The sequence below is a fragment of the Anolis sagrei genome, chromosome 4, assembly GCF_037176765.1.
Source record: "Anolis sagrei isolate rAnoSag1 chromosome 4, rAnoSag1.mat, whole genome shotgun sequence".
In the NCBI taxonomy this organism is placed as follows: domain Eukaryota; kingdom Metazoa; phylum Chordata; class Lepidosauria; order Squamata; family Dactyloidae; genus Anolis; species Anolis sagrei.
This window is the reverse complement of record NC_090024.1, coordinates 96,325,457-96,345,991: the sequence shown is the minus strand read 5'-3', so window position 1 is coordinate 96,345,991 and position 20,535 is coordinate 96,325,457. Positions and strand designations below refer to the sequence as shown.

Below are 20,535 nucleotides of genomic sequence, written 5' to 3'. Positions count from 1 at the left end.
CTTTGTCATTGCTATAGAGACAGAGAAAAAAAGTATGATGACACTAGGAAGATGTTCAGGAGCAGCTTGGTTCCTTGGTTCATTTATTAGTTATTGGGGTGCACCCAAGTATAACCAGTTTCAATACTGCATTTAGGGGGATGAATGGCCTTTGTCTTCCTTGACTTCTACAGATTATGCTGGGTTACAGATGAGTGATGGCAACTCTTTCCTTGACTGTACTATACAAGCCAGATAGCTGTCCCCTAACCACTGATTAGGTATAGAGCTCCATTTGTGACCAACCTCACTTCCACTACACAGATGAGAGGAAAGGAGCAGCCTTCACCCTTCAATGTAAGTATACTTTTTATAATTCACTAGAGCACCTATTACAACATAATTATGAACTCCATAACAATACTTTTTCTTTATAGAAAGATATATTCAGAAAACCTGGAATCCCAATCCTCCATCTATTTTCTGGTATGATGCATAGTTTCTAAAGGAAAGCTGGGGAGGGGAATACTGCAGAGATGTAAATTTCTGTACATTTTGTTCTCAGATAGATTTTATGAATGCTAAGGGGATGAAGAATTTTACATTATTGAAATATATGCATATTTCAAAGACTATTCAGAATTGGAGAATTTTGTATGAAAAACCTGCAAAACAAAGTAAAGAAGGAGGAGGAGGAGGAGGAGGAGGAGGAGGAGGAGGAGGAGGAAGAGGAGGAGGAGGAGAAGAAGAAGAAGAAGAAGAAGAACAACAACAACAACAACAACAAAGAATCCCCCCAAGGAAGATGGAATAAAAGCACAACACATATATATTTAACAGAAAATGAAACCATCTGCAGAGAAAATTTATTTCCCACACAGAACTCTGTATTTCCACTCAAAATGTTATTCTCTTCAAAAGACTGCTATATTCTGCAAAGAAAATAAAGAAACAAGTTTTCCATTAATATAATGTGGTTTATTGAGCAAAAAAAATGGCCATTTCAAGCAGAATAATCCTGGATTCCCAAGATTCTCAATTAGATCAATTAGATATTGCTGGAATAGTTTCAAATATTCATTCTATGTCTAAAAAGCACTTTGTGTTAGTTTCTTGCTTCACCCTTCTTAACAAATTTAAGTTCCTATTCTCTTTATTTCATTTTTTCTTGTGAAGCAAATAGGTAGCTTAAGTTTGGGTTGGGAGGGGTGAATTTCCAGAATGATATGGATGAAAACAGAAACTAACTGTAATTTTCAGGAAAAGTCTAGTTGCCATTTGGATATTTGTGCTTTTTATGGCCCTTCTTTGTAGCAATAATATAACAAGTGAGTCTGGAACCATAAGATTTATAAATGGGGGCAGAGGGAATGGAGAGAGAGGATGATGCTGATGACATCCATAGCCCAACTGTGTATATATACAGTATGTCTGAAAAAAAAAACTTCTGGAAATGTCGACATTGTAGGTTTTCTAGGCTTTTTTGTATCAAAGCTAGCACTATACTTTCCTCGACATGTTAAGTCAGAGTTGAAAGCAAGGGAAAGCTGCAGGATTAGACCATAAAAGGGTTTAGATAAGCTTCAAATTTAATCAGTTATACTTTGGAGTGCTTATCAGACTGGCACCTCTGAAGTGTTTGAGGTTCACCCATCACTAACACGGGAGAAATGTGATAGAAAAAGCCATCTGTTGGTAATGTAATATGACCTTCCATTGTCACCGTCATGCTTAATGTAGATTCCTCCCCCAATGCACACAGACACAATCCTTTTGGTAGAACTGCACCCATATAAAAAGAGACCGTTCAACTGCACCCATATAAAAAGAGATTTTCAGTTTATTAGCTACTTGATGGAATGTATTTGGAAGGAGAAGTTATTTTCAACTCTAACTGATATATTAAACCAATGTTCACTTGTTTTGTAAATGTCCATATGTTAGCTGTAAGCTGTACTTTACTGCTAGAACAAAGCAGATGGATCCTTCTGCTTTTAATTTCTGCATTCTCAATGTTTACATTGTTAAGTGCAATCCTAAACTCAGGGTGTGAGTAAGAAAAGGGATTTGATAAAGTTCTTAATCTCATCAGTTACACATTACTGAAAGACTCTCTAACCACCTTGGAATGGCATCCAGAAAGGGTTTGCCACATACTACAGAGAATAAGGAAATGAATTAGAAGCATCCACATGGATCCAAATCCTTAAAAGAGCCAATTATCTAAACTACCACAATCACATACAGTCAGATGTTATACAGTGCTCTTTCTGCCATGCTCATAGATACTTTGTTCCCAAACCACTGAAATAATGAGCCAACTCAAATGTGTGGGTTAAAATATGGGCAACTTTTATTAATGTTACCAATTAACCTCCATGTGACCTGTCCACCAATTTAAAGAGCATGAACTTGGTGTGTAATAAGCTGAGGCAATGGCCATCCAAGCCCCACTCCTAAGCTACCATGGGCAAGGCACCTGGGTCCCCGGATGCTACAAACTGTTGATTGCAGAGCGACTGCTCAGGGAAACAGATGGAAAATTCCATCCCAATTCCAGATAATATTGAGACCAGAACTCTTTGTGCTCAAGGCCATTTCTGCTCACCCTCACCTCAGTTCTTTAAACCGCAGATGAGGGTTCCTGTTCATGGCCTACACCACAAAGAGTTGTTTTAGGTGCACACTGGGATGCAAAGCCCACAAACCCAATTAGCCCTTAATGAACAGTGTAGGTAGGCAAAAACACCCCCTAGAACATATTGGGGGGGGGGAATAGCTACCCTTTGGTGACCTTTAAAGTACAATGCTAATGGGTAAGAGGGTGGACCAACACAAAAACAGGAATGGAGAGCGAGGCAGGGCCACATGACCATGCTGGCCCTGCACCTGCAAAGTCTTGTCCAGGACTATTTTATCTTTCCCTTCTTTGAAAAAAGCCCTCCACAACCTCAAGTATAAAGGGGGGGGGGTGGCAAAAATATGGAGACACATGTTCTATTGCAAAGATACACTGCTGCACATGCACAACCAGGTCCTGAATGCATAATGATCCATGTGGTGTAACACCAAGGACAGAGGCTGTCCTAGAGATGAAAAAAGGCCACATATCTTACAGTAGTTTTTCAAATGAGTATGGACCACTTATCACTTACCGATTCCTTGGTGGGGGCAATGGGTGCGCTGTATTTCAGCCACGGAGCCCGATGGCTCCCATCACATTGTGGAAAACTACTTCTGGGGCGGCTCTATGCCTGAACCAAAAAAACATTTGCCAGCAACAGACAAGAGGAGGCTCCTTGTCTTTCCATTAGGAAAGATGGGTCAAGCCAGATTTAGAAGTCTTCACCTCATGTGATGAGGCAGAGAGGAAGCTGGGATTGTGTGGGGCATGGGGTAAGAGGTCCCCATACCCCCTGGGCAGGCACCATCAAAACTGCCACAATTCATAGCAATCCCTGATAATTCTGCACCACATGTGACAAATTGGTAAATCAATGGATTGACACACCTTTTCTTCTCCTGGTTGAAAAGATTTATAATTTATTATAATTCTGATGCAGATACTGTACTTCCTGACACCAGCCTGCTTTTTGACTACTCACTTGCATTTGGTAAGCAAATTGTTTGACAAAATTGCAGCTTTTATAGGGCTATGCTTTGGCTAGATTTCTCTCAATATAGTTGAGGCATAGTGATATACCATCTTTCTATGGATGGGGAACAATTTCACTGGATTCATCTGTTCCCATGAAATTAATATTTTCAAACCTCTGGAGAATTGTTAAAAGAAGAAAAACAACTCAGGATGAAAATTCACACATTTTGAATTCTGAGGGAAGGTGACTGGTTTAGCTTTCCCAATAGTGGAGCTTTCCAGGGAAAGAAGAAATGACAAATTTTCTTGACTGGTGACAAGCTCTGGTTGGCAATGAGCTTCACCTTCGCTGACCAAGGGCAGGTAAAAGGAGACTGCATAAAATGGTCCCTTTACCCAGCAGTTGAAAGAAACTGTTTAAAAAAACTGCTTGTGGGAGATTTCATCATGTCCTACTGTTATGTAAATGTATAAATGGCTGGAAAGACACTCTTTGTGGAAAGTATACCCAAAACTATATTTCTTTCTTTATCTTTCTAAATTTTAGAATTCAAGACATCTTAGATTCAGTTAACTTTTGCCTCAGTAAGTTGTCTTCTTTTATTTCTTTTTTTTTTTAAAAAAGTAAGGACATAAAGTTGAATTAGAATTAGATATAGTAAAGTTTGCAACAAGTAACAGCATTAGCAATAATGAGATTTGAAAGATTATTGAATTTTATATCAGATATAATTAATTTGGATTTATAAATTTTGAGAAATTATATTTCTTTTATCAAAAGGAGTCACTGGACTGGACACAATTTAGAGAAAAGCATAGATAATATCAGTTACTGTTAGCTAGGTACTTCTGGTGGATGTAGAGAAATGTCTGTGTTTCAAGAATGGAAGTGGGGCATTTTTTGTGCATTGCAAAGTCAGATTTTTTCAAGTAGAGTTTGACAGAGAAAAATAAGAAAAGTTTAATTTCATTTCAAAACCCTTTAAAGAAGACATTAAAATACTAAAGGTCAATGAATATTATGAACAATGAATCAACTATTGCAGCATCTGGATGTGATGAAATGGCAAGACATATTACCAGAGGAGAGGAAGGAAAATGCAGAAGATTATGGAACAATGTGACCAGACAAGGAACACAAAATCATATTACAGGAGGATGAATGGGGAGATGGCAGAGGTTACATAACCCTGACATAAGAGGAAGAAGAATTCAGTAAGTAGGTGGTTGAATATCAGGTACGAAAATCATGAGTGAGACTATAAAAGCTATGATGAAAGAGTTCAGGGATGAAATTGGAGGAAAACATTGGCAATCCATCAGGGAAGAAGCTGAGTCCATCCACTTCTGTGCTGCCTTGTTCCACTTTTCAAAATGTTGTGCAAAATGAAAAAGTCAGGGACAATTGCTATAACAGTGCAGTTGTTGTTCAGAAAGTTATGCAGTTCAGAGTAAAACTTTTTGACACTATGGGAATAAATGTCAATCCTTTTTCCTCAACATCAGTTGAGAAGTAAGAAAATTGAGAATTTCCATCCCTAGCCCTTACAGGCCCTTGTTTCTTGTTTTCATTATCATCTAAGGCTTGCTCCTCAATAATCTGTCCACATAGGGGTCTTGTTTATTGGCTTAGATGATATACAACACTTTCCCTCATTTATAAATATTCTAAGATATTGTTGAGGGAATTAACATCTGTGACAAAGGTGTGGTGAATCCACTCTGTGGTTGTAGTTATATCTGGAAGGTGCTGTCCAAGGTACTGAGCCCTATCTCTAAAATCCACTTCAGCACATTGGACCTTTAAAGTTCAGATTAAAATTTGGATATGATTAACCATCATGCTAGCCACCATGGTTTAAGATTAATATTTCCTAACAGCTTGAATAGGAGATTTACTCTCACAATAGGACATGAGGCCACAGTTTTGATTGGTGTTATGGTTTCCAGAAGGCACAGGAGTGGGATTTAGAGTCAATATTTTAAAGAAAATTCTTGAAGTGACACCCAGCAATTTTTCCTTGTTAAGGGTGAAATTCAGTACAAATGCTGTTATGTACTACTAAAAATAAAACAAAAAGAAATAATAAAATCCAGCCTTGCCGGTTGCAAATGATTCAAAAACAACAAACCAAATCACCGAAGCTTTGCTTGTTTAATTTTGGTCAGTTGGCAACATCACGTGAGCTCATAAAAGCTATAATGCATGCATTTTCTAGGCTTCATCCATCAAACACATAGTTTGGGTGTCATTTTAGGACAGTTGTTATAGCTGGAGAAAAATGCACATGATGCCAAACTGAAGAGCTGAGAGCCAGGAATTTGTACATAGGGCACACTCACAAAGAGATAAAATTAGGATGCAATTTTGGAAACTGGAAACTCAATCAGTGACTGAGCAGCTGTGACATCTGAGAAACCTCACAATCATGGCTGACCTACCACTTACATAATGTTTGGGCCAAAATCCAGTTTTTAGTTCCCAGCAAGAATAATCCTATAGAATTGACTGTTGATTTATCACATCACATTCATCTGGTGGGCTCCTCTAGAGAGGTAAAACAACTAGATGTAGCCAAGTTAAGAAATCGAACTCTCAGCAAAAGTACTGCCTGGGCAGATGACTTATCCTGTTTCTTTGTATACAAGTGTACTTGATGCATATATGAATGAACCATGTGAGTAGTTTGTGGAAACTGCCATTTTGTATTTTTAACAAAGAACACTATCATTGTATATGCAATTGTGTTTGTTCCGGGGGGGGGGGGGAGAGAGAGAGAAAGAAAGATGGAGAGAAAAAGAGATTGTGTAAAACATCAAGCAACACTTCACATTCAAACAATTGTTTGGGATTCCAGAAGCATGCAGTCAACCACTTAAATTTATACGAATGAGTAGCAAAACAGAAATTTTAAAGTGCTGTAGGAAATTATATTTTATTCCAACTGCTTTAGTGGCTCTAATTGGGTATACGTATTTCAACTCACATCAGAGCATCTGATGCAAGTGGAAGTCAAGTGTTTTGCTAAAACACTTCAATATTTCTGTTTTGGTAGTTACCACACACACACACACACACACACACACACACACACACACACACACATGGGGGTGGGGGAGACTGAAGTGTTCTCAGTTCTGTTGAATTCCACCTAATACTTCATGAGGCCCCCTGTATTCTTGCTCACTATCCTTTTTAGGCTCAGGAAACTTATCAGTAGAACCACAGAAAGACTTGTACTACTCTTCCTAAACCTCAGAAATCTTTTAGTATTGGTTTAGCCCTACCTTGTTGTCCTGCTTTCTTTAAAAAAAAAATAATGCCACATTTTTTTTTGCAACTGGGCTAATCTCCTGTCAGAAGTACAAATTGGAACAAGGTGGATAGGTGGAGTGAGAAACTGTAGCCTAGACCAGGCCTGCATAACATACAGCCCATAGATCAGATGTGGTACACAAAGGGCTTCTCTGTAACCCGTGGAAAGGGCTAGGCTACCCCTTTGCTGATTGACCCTTCCCCTGCCTGTATGATCAAGAAGGGAAGAAGTGAGAGAGGAGGAGTGGTCTGCAGATTTTTTTTAAGAAATATGGCTCTTTATAACAACTAAGTTGTGTAGGCTTGGCACAGGAAAAATAATATCAACTTCTAATATTCAATCCATGTTTATTGTTGTTCATATACCTTAAAATACTCTTAATATATTGATCTATATTAGTATTATGCAAAAAAATCATAATATGAAGAAGCTACCTTCATTTAGTTAATTTTATATACTCGCCATATTCTGAGACAATCATGAAAATGCTTGTAGCAATATAGTATTTGAGACTGTTTTAGAATGAGGTGGCAGTTTCAAGCAAAGCTGTAGCCCAGTTCTGGCCATGTGCAAGATGAGATAAAACTGAACCATATTTGCATGAGTCTGACACCAGATAACAGCCATAGTCTTTATTAGTTAAGGGACTAAAGAAATTTCTGAGCAGTTTCATCCAACTGTTCCTACTTTGATATCCCTGTACAATTCCTGTCATCCTAATTAATGAACTGAGTCCTATGAGACTTAAAGGATTCTGTTATGGAGACATAAATTGCCCTTTATATAACTTTTTTCCCTATAAAAATGTGTTCGATGTTGTTGCTGTACTTGGTAGGCAAATTGTAATTGCCTGATCATTCTTGGATCTGTGTGCTATCCACTGGGAAAGAAAGCAGTGGGCTGGTATGTCCTTGGCCCATTCAAAGTCCTTGAGATAATAATTAAGAAAACTTCAAAAACTTCATGACTAGGCAACAGTTTTAATATTATTTGGATCTTGGCAACTGACTTAGGCTGGCATTATTCATAGCTGAAGCCAAGATGCTTGTTTATAAAGCTTTTGTCCTTCTAACTCTATCATACATCTGTGAAACATGGATCATCTACAAATTTCACTCTTGACTTCTGGAACGATCCCATCAGCATTGCTGCCAAAAAATCCTGCAAATCCTTTGGGAAGACAGGTGGATAAATGTCAACGTTCTGTAAAAAGCAAACGTCGCCAGCACTGAAACAATTATTCTCTGCCATCAACTTCACTAGACTGACCATGTTGTTGGAATGCCCAACAATTATCTACCAAATCAGTTTCTTTACTGTCAGATCAAGAATGGAAAATTGAATGTCAGTGTAGGACAAAAGAAATTTTAAGATGAGCTTAAAGTTAACCTCAAAAAATCTACAAAGAAAAAAAAAAGTGGAATAAACACTGAGAACTGGGAAGTCTTAGCCCTCAAACATACTAATTGGAGGTCAGTCGTTACCAACAGTGCTGTGGAATTCAAAGAGACATGAATGGAGGGGGGAAGAAATATGTCAAGAGAAAAGTGTGTCAAGCAAACTTTTGTTGTGACTGTCTTCCACCTGGTAATGTATGTCCTCACTGCAAAAGGCCACACAGATTAAGAATAGGTCCTACATTCATTTAAGGACTCACTGCCAAATATCTAGCCTTGAAAGACAATCATAGCCATGAGTGACATCCTGTGATGGTGACTTTGACTGATAGCAGCAAATGACTGAAACATGTGAGAGAGGGGCAAGAGAAAGAGCAGCTATAGAATCAGATCAGAAAAGGAAAAAGGCCAATGGCTCTGGAATATTGCTAAGTGGGAAACATTGGCACTGAGCTCATTGATCAGATCATCTTTGCATGCCATTTTTTAAAATAAGAAAAATAGGTTGACTTGAAGTAATTAAATATTGGAGTTCTATATGAAATTTATTCTGTAACCATTTTGGATATTTCAAGAACAACAACAACCACCACAACAAGAATGCTATAAGTATAAGCAATGTGAACACTGAAGCTAGGAAGTGATGGCCTGATTTTTATTTATTGCAGTCTCCCTCTTGCTTCTTCATGATAAGGCCATTCATGGGTGCTTTAAATCCTTAGGTGTCCCATCTGAAACATCCCCAAGTGAACTCTTGCATTCCAAAAGAAATGATGCAATATGAAGTTGGAAAGTACTGATTGGAGGAAGTAGGACAGTGAGTGTTGGAAGGCCATGTGAGCCCCCAGTTGTTTGTTGAATTGCAACATCTAACATTATTTATTATTTCTACTCAGGAGTAGCTGTTTCCTATGCATGACAGCCATGTTTTTACATCTCAGCCGCAAAGATTCTTGTTAGCTCAGGTTTCTTCTTGTAAAGAGTTCTGAGAAGTTGAAAAATATGGTCTCTAAAAATATGTTTTCAATATTTTTGGATATATTATCTATTCCTACTTGGAAGTTTTCCACTACAAAATTACACATCTTCATTGAGAAAGAGACCTAACACTTAAAGAGTTATGAAACTGATATTTTTTTGGTGCCGTTAGAGCTTTAGTGTCTTGTTTAAATAAAAGCTAAGTACTGTATTTGAGTCATGGAAAATATGACATTGTTAGTATTCAAGTAAAAGCCCAGACAATTGAGCAATATGACAATTACACTTCCCACTTTTTGTTCAGTTTTTTTTTGTCTCTCCTCATTCACACTTTCCATTCATCATTCCATTCATCATTCTCCTCTATTAAGCAACCTGAACCATTATTATTTTTCTATCTATGGAAAGAAAAATAATATAAACACTAACATTTGAGATAGGAACTACCAGAGCTCCTCAGTTAGCAGAGTTATATAGAAATAGGCCTCTAAAAAAAGAAGGGGAAAGGTTTTTTTTAGTCTTGTGTGTGTGCATGTTTACTTTCAAGTCACCTGTCTACTTACAATGAGTCCATGAAAGTCTCCACACCAAATTAGCTACAAGCATTTGAATCAAACTTTATTACTCACTGCTCACAAGGAACCTACTGCCTGCCATTTAAGTAAGGTATTGTGGGCTACAAACTATTTTAGGTAATTAAAATTAATTAATCATTTTGAAAACAGAGCAACACTGTGACATGAACCTTCAGTGTCTCTGGAGCATGCACATTAAATTCATAATCTTGGGGCTATGAAGGAGACAAACAGATATTCTGTTTAATTATAGATCAGAGTGATAACTAGGGAACCTGTCATCATCCATAACTAAGCAAAACTAGTTTCTAAAATAGTACTAAAATGAAAGAAAAGAGAGATACAGTCTTTCAAATAACTTGGATCTAATCCATCTCAAGCTTTATAGATCAAAATCAGCACTTTGAATTGTGCCCAAAAATGAGCTGACAGCCGATGCACCTGTTGCAACAAGGAAGTTGTGTGATCCCTGCAGCCAGCTTTGGTTAACAACCTGGCTGCTGCTCTTTAAATCAACTAAAGTTTCTGAGCACTTTTCAAAGACAGTCCCATGTACAACACATTACAGTAGTTCAACTGGAATGCAGCCAAGCAAGGAATGTATCACCATGGCCAAATCCAACTTTTCCAGAAATAGATGTAGTTGGTGCACTATCTTTAACTGTGCAAAAGCACTCCTAGACACTAAAACCAGAGCCTCCAGGTTCAGATATATATTCAGGAGTACCCCCCCAAATTGTGAATCTGCATTTTTAGGGAGAATGTGATTTCATCTAACACTAACTGAATCTCTATCACCACATCTGCCTTCCATTGGAGTAGGTACAATGGATTGGTACAAATGAAGGTGGGGGGGGGGGGATAGAAATTGAAACAATGAAATTATCTCTGTGATAATTGCCTGTATGAATTGTCCCAAAATACATGACTCCAATGAGGCTTCAGATGGAGAAATCTGTGCTTTCAAGACAGATACCCCCCCCCCCACACACACACACACACACGCACACATTTCACACAATTAATGATGAGAAAACAAGTTCCACTATCCTGCGGCTGTAGTCTTCAAAGGTTACCATGACATTTCCCAAACATGTCGCACATGTGAAAAAACCATGTTTGTTCCTTTGTTGTTGCTATATCTGCAATGGCAAATCCTTTGGGATGGAACTTGACATTTTACATGGCAAAACAGATTTCTTTTTTTGTTAATTATATTTGGGAAATTTATAGTCTTATGTTGGAATGTTTAACAGAGTATCAAGCAAATATGCCAAAATGGTCACAGTCAATGCATCAAGGATCCAGCTACACACTTTGAATAGCTAATCTTCCACAGTATTGAGGGAAGTCTACATATAATTGTCCCCCTGTAGGGTGTGTGCCCCACGTTGGGAACCAGAGCTCTCAGTTGGATTTGTGGCTGGTTAAGAAAAATCTGATGTCCAATAAATTTGCAAAATTATTTTTGGATTATTTTTAAGGGGAGCAATTTGAGAATGCATTATTAACAGTGCATTTTTTGCATTTCTTATGGTTCTAGAGGCCTCATATACAGTGTATAGATATATATTGTGACATATGCATTTAAAAATTAAAAATAAAATGTACGCAATGCTCAGCTGGTGATAATGGAGAGGGGGAAAGCCCACTAATAGAGAGGAAGGAGTAGAGAGAGCATAGAGTTAACTAGAGAGTGCAAGAGCACAGAAAAGTGAGACCACTTTCATTCCAAACACCCCCACTCCTCTTAGTATGTGTGTATGTGTCTTTTTGTTCTGCATATAGCAAGAAATCTATTAAATCTATTAAAAATCCAAAGCCCAATTGGATTTCATAGGTAAGTCAATAATTTCCAATATGGGTGAAGCAGCCAGTCCGTCTGATGTTTCAATGCAGTACCAAGAAGAACTCTTGGAAATGCAAAATGATTAGTAAACACCCCATCACAAGGGGATATTTTTGACTGATTTCACTGGCTGTGTCCTACATCACCCAGGAAGCCTACAGGCTCCCATCAAACAATGCTGGCAGGGATCTGCGGGTGATGTAGGGTGGAGCTGGTGCATGCTGCTGCACAGCAACTTGGCTTACCATGTTGCCGTACGAAGCCATGGGGGGAAGATATGCATTCAACACTTCCCCCTATGAGATCAATGAAATCTGAAACCAGGTGATGCAGGGCATGAGGTACCGGGTGTCCCACACTCCCCAATGACTAGAGACGATGCGCAGTGATTCCAGTGGCCTAATTTCCAGGCTTTAAAAATATATTGTTGGTTATAACTTAGTAGACAACCAGATAAAAAAACAATTATGATTATGTGGGCCAAAGGTTTACATAGAAATATTGCTTTGGAAGATTGGGAACATCTTTGGGAAAAGGGGTTTAAATTTTCAGTTTGCTGGCTCAATTAGAGAAAATATGTTTAAAATGTTTTATAGAACTTACATAACTCCAGAGCTACAGGCCAAAATAGAGAAAACAAGAAGAGGGGAATGCTGGAGATGAAAGAAGATGAAGAGTTTTTTCCCCCACATATGATGGACCTGTAATATAGTTCAGAAATTCTGGAAAAGGTGGTGAAAACAAACAAACAATATGATTAATTAAAAAGTCAAGAAAAACCTGGAAATGTGCTCACTAGGACCATTTAGAAGGTATATTAGCTCAGGAGACAAGGAAATTTGTCAAGATGGCTTTGTTGCTGTGAGACTAATACTAGCTAAAACATGGAAGGAAGAGAAAAGAGTTAACTATTAAAGACTGGAGAGATAAATTAGTAGACTATATCCAAATGGCCAAGCTGACAAATAGTAGCAGAGGAGGAAATAATGAAAAATTCACAAACAAATGGAGGCAGGCACTTGGATATCTGGAAAAGGAGACAAAGATAGATTTTATGATTGCCATAATGGGGATTTAGTGAAAGAAGACATATGGGTAGTTGCTGGTTAGTTATATGATATGCACTGAGGGGCCTAGGAGGTCATGGAGGTTGGGTTCACGGGTGTGGGGTTAGACGGATAAGAAATTTTAAGGTATAATAACTGTACAGCCAATTTTGATATTTCATATAGTTAACAAATGCTGACTGCATATTAATTTGTAAACCTTTTTATTCTTTTGTATACCCCCCCCCCCTTAATTGTCTGTTTTATTTCCTACATGCACAATAAACAATACAATTTAAAAAAATGCAATTCTGGCAGCCATGTGACAACTTTTATTCAATATAAAAGGAGAGATGTAATGACTTTGTGATGAGACAGAAACTAAATACCCACATCCAACCAACTTTGCAAGAAAACTGTTGTTATCATTCCCATCTTCACATTTAGCTGAACTTTATAATTTTAGTATTGTAAATTATTTACTACTGACGAGAGGAAATCATCTGGATATCACTAAACATAGAGACTTGAGACTGAAGCTGACTAAACTAGTGCCTAATATAAAATTTCTCTCCTGCAGACATGAAGCACAAGGATCTCACTAACTTTAATCTACTACTTACCTTGAAGTGAGCTCAAATTGTACTTTTAATTTGTTAAGTACCTTTATTTTATTGTGTAGTAATTAAAATGATCAATGTATTGCAGAAAAAGTTTCCATTAAAATTATTTTATATTTATGCATTTCAGTCCTATATTATATGTTTTGAAGCTTTACTTGCTATTTTATATCACTTCATATTATTATTATTATTATTATTATTATTATTATTATTTAACAATTTCATAGTGCTTTCTTCCTCAGTACTTCTACCCTTTTGTTCTTTTATTTTTCTCTTTCATGGATGCCATGTTCTTTGGAAGCTTATTTAGACCAAATTAATGGCTTTTTAGCCTTCTTCCATGTAAATAGGAGGAGTTGACTTTTTGAATAATAGAAATTAAATGTCATGTGGGGGGGGGGAGGGGAGGTCAGGATTAGAGATGTTTAGGTGGGGTATGGCATGGCCTAAAGAATCACTGATCTAGAGATAACTAGAGATGGAGTCTGTCTAGGAATCCCTAGGTCTTCCAATATGATGTAGCAGAAATTGATCAAAGAATCATGCTGGAGATTCTAAATATGATTTCTAGAAAGGTGTTCTCTCATATGTTAGACCAGGACTCTGGAGAACATGGCTTAAATCATGACTTAGCATGGAGACCACCTCGGTAACCTTGGGCAAGTCATACCTTCTTAGCTTCAGAAGAAGACAATGACAAATACTCAAGAAATATGGTCAAGAAAAAACTGCAATAGATATGTCTTAGTGACAAACACAAAAACAAAATTCTTTTTCAGCAATAAAGGGGCTTAGAGAAGAACCAGTGGGCACTTTGGTCCTTCTTGGCAGCCAGAATTGTCACATATCATGGCAAAAACCAGCATATAGATATAGATATAGATATAGATTAAGGCTATATGTGTTTGCTGTTGAATCAATGGCTTGAAATCTGAATTGAGCTCAGGGGCCATATACCAGTAGTAGATGGGTCCAAGGGGTAAAGTATCAACCCGTTTTGATCTAAAGTTTTGGAAAAAAAATCACAGGAAAGTGATTTCTGTTTTTTAGAATGAGGGGAAACTTTCATAAAACTGGGAAACCACAAGCAAAGGTCTCATCATGAAGGAGACATGGTCACCTGCAGAAATCCAGAGGAATGGATTGGTATCCTACGAGATGCAGATTCAACCTCAGTTTGTGAAGTACCCTACTCTTGATCTAGATTTTTCCCCTAAATGTTTTGCAATAAATTAAAATAAGAATGGACAATTCTTCAGGAATCTTTGGTATTATTGAGAGTGTCATATGAACTAGCATAAACTTGAAACTTTTGATTTTATTTTATAGTGATAATCAATTTTATATTATTATTTCATTAGTTATCCTAAATTTCTTATACTATTTTGCTATAAAATTCTAATTGTATGTTTTGTTTAATAGTTTTGTTTTTGTTTTTAAAAAGATCAGCATTTTAGTACATTGGTGGTAAAATCCTCCTTTCTTTGAAGTTTCTAAAACAAAGTTTGGATATCCAGTCCACCTCTCAGGAATATTTATTTGTGGATTGGTTTCTCTTTTAGCAGGGTTTAGACTAGAGCACCTTGGGATACCTTCTAGTTAGGTATTATAGTCATGTTTTTCATAATGGATCAAACATTCATTTTAGTCTTATGACTATCTAAACATGATTTTGAAATACTGGAGCAGCATACTTAATTTTCTGACATTGGTTTCTTCAGTCGCAGGGGGTTTAAATCATTGCTGAAGAAATAAATTATGTACTTGGGAAAATGTTCAGTGTTACATTCTACAGTGAATATACAATATTTGTTTAAAGTGATACTTGTTTAATTCTGTCTCCTCAGAAAGTCATCCCATAACAGAGGCTCACTTAATAAGGAGGCATAAAGATTTTTGCCCACCTCAAAAGTAAATGGTAACACATTATTACATGTCTGTTGACATAATTCTTGGCAAAGCCTTGTGCCTCGGAATGTATAAAAGGCATATAAAAAGAGTTTGTCAAACATTCTTAGATGGAATTACTTAATGTAATTGGCACAGAGTGTAGAAGATCCTTTGGCTGAAATTCATAGCTCATTTGCCTTAGACAGTGTTCATCTACAGCAGCATTGGACCAAAAAGAAGATTTGGCTTGGCCTCATAGTCCATTGAGATATCTTTCTTCTAACAGATGGTCTTGAAAAGACAGAAATACTTCAGGAAGAATTTCTGCCCCTCACATCACCCTCTGTTCCAAGGGAAAATAAAAATTGCTATTCCATGGGGGAAGGGGGGCAACATATGTCCCCTCTTTTTTTTAGCATCTCCCATGCACGCATACCTTGGGGGTTTTTTTCTGTATGATTTCTTCCACACCACTACAAACTAGAATTAGATCCCTGGTCAATTGTTTGAAGGGACTGTGACCTACAGTGAGTTTCAGAAGACAAAACTGTCAGAGGATTTGCTTTACTTGTTTGCCATCTTTTCCCGTAGGCTCAATCTAGAAGGGAAGAACCTCATCATAAGAGACAAGAATGTGTATTGTTATATCGCCCTTAACTTACAGGCTATCAATGTGGTAAAATTGTTTATGGATTCTACCAATTCAGACCGCTAATGATAATAATGATACTGAAAGTTAGGAATGGAAAAACATTGTATAAGAATTAAAATTCCTGAAAAAAAATCTCTTGATTGTTGATGAGTAACAAAATGTGCCTTGCTTCCCAAACTCACAGATGCATTAGGCATGCTGAGCAGATGCACAACTGATGTGTACTTTTTGAAAATGCAAATGGTTAAAACACACACACACACACACACACACACACATATATATATATATATATATGTGTGTGTGTGTGTGTGTGTGTGAAAGCTGCACACCCATATTCTATAGTTAATAAATGTGTATATAAAATACAGCTGAATCTCATTTATCCAACCTTCACTCATCCAATGTTCTGTATTATCCAATGCAGTCTGCCTCCCACCCAGATCCACAGCTGTTTCAATACATTGCGATGTTTTGGTGCTAAATTTGTAAATACAGCAATTACTACATAATGTTATCATGTATTGAACTGCTTTCTCTATCAATTTGTTGTAAAGCATGATGTTTGGGTGCTTAATTTGTAAAATCCTAATGTAATTTGACATTTAATAGGTTTTTCCTTCATCCCTCCTTATTATCCAACATTTTCGCTTATCCAATGTTCTGCTGGCCCATTTATGTTGGATAAGGACTGTATGTGTTTTTAAAACAAAAGATTAGATTAGAAAGCAAAGAAAAATGAAGTCTTGAACTCAGAATGGAACAAGTATGGTTGCTTATATTCCAGTAAATCTTCTGCAAATAAGCCTATTGCCTTGAGAAGTAGATAACACTTTCACTGTGGTAAGTACGTAGGCCTGGGTAACAACACAAAAATTTGTTTCTAAAATCGATTTGTATTTGGGGTTTTTTTTTGTTTCGATATTTAAAATAATTACAAAAATTTCCCTTAAAAAAGTTCGGTATTTACGAAATTTCGTTAATATTTACAAAACATTTTGTAAAGATGGCGCCCTTTTTTAAATATTTTTTCAATATTTTTTAAATTTAATTATTAATTTAGTAGAATAGGGAGGAGAAATTATTATTAAGGAGGGAAGGCAGGCACTCACTCTGGAGGGCCCTCAAGCGCTGCCGCCGAGTCGGGCCCGGCTCCTCCGAAGCTAAGGTTTCAGTGCGGAATTGGGAGAAGGGGGTCCCCAAAGGCCATCTAGTCCAGCCCTCTGCTAAGGTTTGAATGCGGAATTGGAGGAAGGGGCTCCCCAAAGGCCATCTAGTCCAGCCCCCTCCTAAGGTTTCAATGCGGAATTGGGAGAAGGGGCTCCCCAAAGGCCATCTAGTCCCGCCCTCTGCTATGGTCTCAATGCAAAATTGGGAGAGGGGCTCCCCAAAGGCCATCTAGCCCAGCCCTCCGCTAAGGTTTCAGTGCGGAATTGGGAGAACAAAGCACACCCACCACAAAGGTGAGGAAGGAGGGACGGGCCGCCTTCCCGCTGAGGGTCGCTCGCCCTCTTGCTCGCTTGCTCAGCCGGCACCTTCCCCGCCCTCTCCTCCTCCTACTCCTCCTCCTCTTTCAGGCTCTGACTGGCTAAGGAGAGGAGAGAGAGGAGAGCTCCCAGCAAGCATCTAGCCAAGCCATCTTACGTATTTCCGAAATGGACGGAAATATTTGTAATTGCTAAAATTAACGAATATTTAACGAATTACAAAATTAACGAACGAAACCGCCCAGGCCTAGTAAGTAGGGCATTAAACAAGAAAAACTTACTTAGAAGAACAGTGAACTAGAAACTTTCTCCTTCCTTGCACAGGAAGTTCTGACATATGGGCATTTTCTGTAACAAAATATACTGTCAGAAGTGGAAGAATAGTTTTAACTACCTTTCCATTTACCCAGAGCCTTAATTGGTAGGGAAGATAAATAGTATTTTGTTGAGTTGTGAGCTTCCAGTCATCATTTAATGACTGGAAGCTCTAGGCATAGTTTATGCACCCTATCAGGGCTTGGAAATGTAATAATTGGTATATTTCAAGATAAAGTATGCTGTGGGTTCAGGGTAAACAAGTAAATAGAGAAATCTTTTCTGTGTGGAAGTATTTTTCTGCCTACAAACTTTTTGTAAATCCCTCCATGGAAATGCCATTATGTATAAACAGGACTGCAGTGTGCAAATGTAAAGGATTTCTCTTAGGGTTGAAAACATTTTAGATTTCCATTTGCAAAAGACACACACATTTTCCCCAAAAATAAAAAAAGCAGTATCCTACTACTTCATAAATTTTTCCAAGATTTTGAGAGTTTTGGTGGCCCTCCACAGAGCTCTGATAAAAAAAAAATTGTTGTACCCATCACCTCTGCCATATAAAGGAACTAAAAATATGTTGGGTTGTTTTAGGTTTTTCAGGCTGTATGGCCATGTTCTACAAGCATCCCCTCCTGACATTTTGCCTGCATCTGAGGCAAGCAACCTACAGCAACCCTTAGATTCCGGCCATGAAATCCTTCGACAATACATTAAAAATATGTTTTGGATGAGGTCCAAATTTTCATGGTTAGCATTAACTCTTAACCAGGGAAATGTTTTTAGGACTCTAAATATATGTAGAAAACATTGATGTTCATTTAAATTTGGCTGAGTGGCTTGCCAAGTGTGCTGGTCTGAAAAAAATCTTGGTATTTAATGACTGGTGTGGATCATCTCAAAATAAGTCCCAGCGGTTCAAATGGGACTTACACATAAGTAGGTTGGTATGAGACTGCAGTCTTAAACAGTAATAGATTGCTGTTCTCTATAGAATGGGCAGACAACTACATAGTTATAAAACTGGTTTATTTCTTAAAAATAAATACAAAAATATAAATATAAAACATTGGCAGATAGAATCTGATGAAATGAAGTTGCACAAAGTTTTTTTGTTCTTGTTTTTTTTCTTACGTTTTTTTTTTAAACCAGCTGCATATCACATTAACACCACGTGTACATTTTCAGGGATTTTTTTTAAATGTACAGAATAAGGACATATTTTTGTTTTTCACTTTTGGGGCCAAAACTCCAAAATAAGTGCACAGAAATTCTGTGCAAGTATCTGGTATTTTTAAGAAATATATTCCTTTTTTCCAGAAACTGCTCAAACAGAACATCCTGTATTAAACCTACTGTGAAAATCATTTAAAAATATTGAAAAAAATCTGGTGAGCTTAGAGCATTGAGCTTTTTTACAGAGGATTTTTTTTATTTTAATCAAAAAAGGGAGGGGGAAGAAAAAATGATGGGAGAGTTCTCTTATAAATCAGTTTAATAAACTGTGTGTGTATATATAGCAGTTTCTGAGAAAGAAACACATTTTTTAAAAGATGTGGATGTGCATGTGGATCGTGCATACAGGACCCTTTGTGGATCACCATTTGAGTCTTTAAAAAAGCCTGCACTTGCAAGTGTAGAACATGTATTTAACAGAAGCAACTTGTATCTATGATTGCTTGAGAGATTCTATATCTGCTCAAACAGACTGTATTGTTTCTTTAATAAAATGGATGACACTGAATTTTGATAGCTTTGGCTTTTGGACAGGGGTTAAATTAACTGCTGTATATCTTCCATGTGACATTCTACAAGAGAAAATAAGGGACATTAATGAGCAAATTCCAAACAAAATGAAGAGAGATAGAGGGGAAAAAAAGCATTGTGCTGAGTGGCAGGAGAACATTCCTGAACATCAAATATTGTCACGTGGAGAAGGTGTCTTTAAAATTACTTCCTTTCAAATGAACAAAAAATTGTATATCCTAATGCAGTTAGGAAGTGTCTTTATCACTTTCGCCTCCACCATACATCTCAGCAAGCTTATTAAATCGAGGGCCCCATTCCTTGAGGTAATCATAGTTTTGGTCTCCTTCGGTAGTGCCGGATTCTAAAGAACTCAAGGATTCAGCTATAGAATCATTTCCTTCATAGGCATAGGTTGCCAGGGAGTCGTACGGTGGTGCGGTGGGGTCATTATCATGCTCTTTTAACCTTTGGTTAATGAAATCTCGGACGTCTGTATTATCTGGTGCAGACGGAGTCCTCCGTGGTATAAATAATGTTTCCGGTATAATATCTCGACGGAGCTTTTTATCTTCAATAGCTGCAGGATTCCTCAGGGTGCCAATATCGAAAGCCTGTGTATCTTCTTCTCCACCACCTTCATCATTATAACTCACAATGTTGTCTCTGATGTCCTCCTTAGACAGGATCAGAGGCTCTTTCTTTCGCTGTCTCTTTAGAGCAGCAAATAACACCACTATGACTTGAGGGGAAAAGAAAAGAAAGAACAGGATTAGCTAAGAATCACATCTTACATCCAAATACCCTTGGCTATTCTGTGAATTTCTACTTTTGTGCAATATTTCAGTGGTTTCTGTTTGGTACTGCATGTTCATGAATATGGCTTGCTATCTACTAGTCTTAACTATATATGATGATTAAACTATACTTACATGTGTGTAAATATTTATAACAACTTACAAAGGGGTAGGGGGAAGCATGACCTCTAGCCTTTGACAGGTATAGTACATAAAGTATTATCTAGCTCAGGACTTCTTAAACTTTTCCACTCAGAACCCTTTTTGGCTCAATACATTTTTACAT

At 37.4% G+C, this 20,535-nt stretch overlaps 1 protein-coding gene across 2 annotated transcripts in view; it reads right to left on the bottom strand.

Moving 5' to 3' along the window:
- Window positions 1-18,718: 18,718 nt before the first annotated feature.
- The window catches only part of CDH10 (cadherin 10), a 159,604-nt gene continuing 157,787 nt past the window's right edge, over window positions 18,719-20,535 (bottom strand). For both annotated transcript variants that reach the window (XM_060774691.2, XM_060774690.2), the window contains exon 12: window positions 18,719-20,194. In XM_060774691.2, coding sequence (XP_060630674.1) covers window positions 19,701-20,194 — 494 coding nt within the window. In that variant the 3' untranslated portion in view covers window positions 18,719-19,700. The remainder of the gene's footprint in view (window positions 20,195-20,535) is intronic.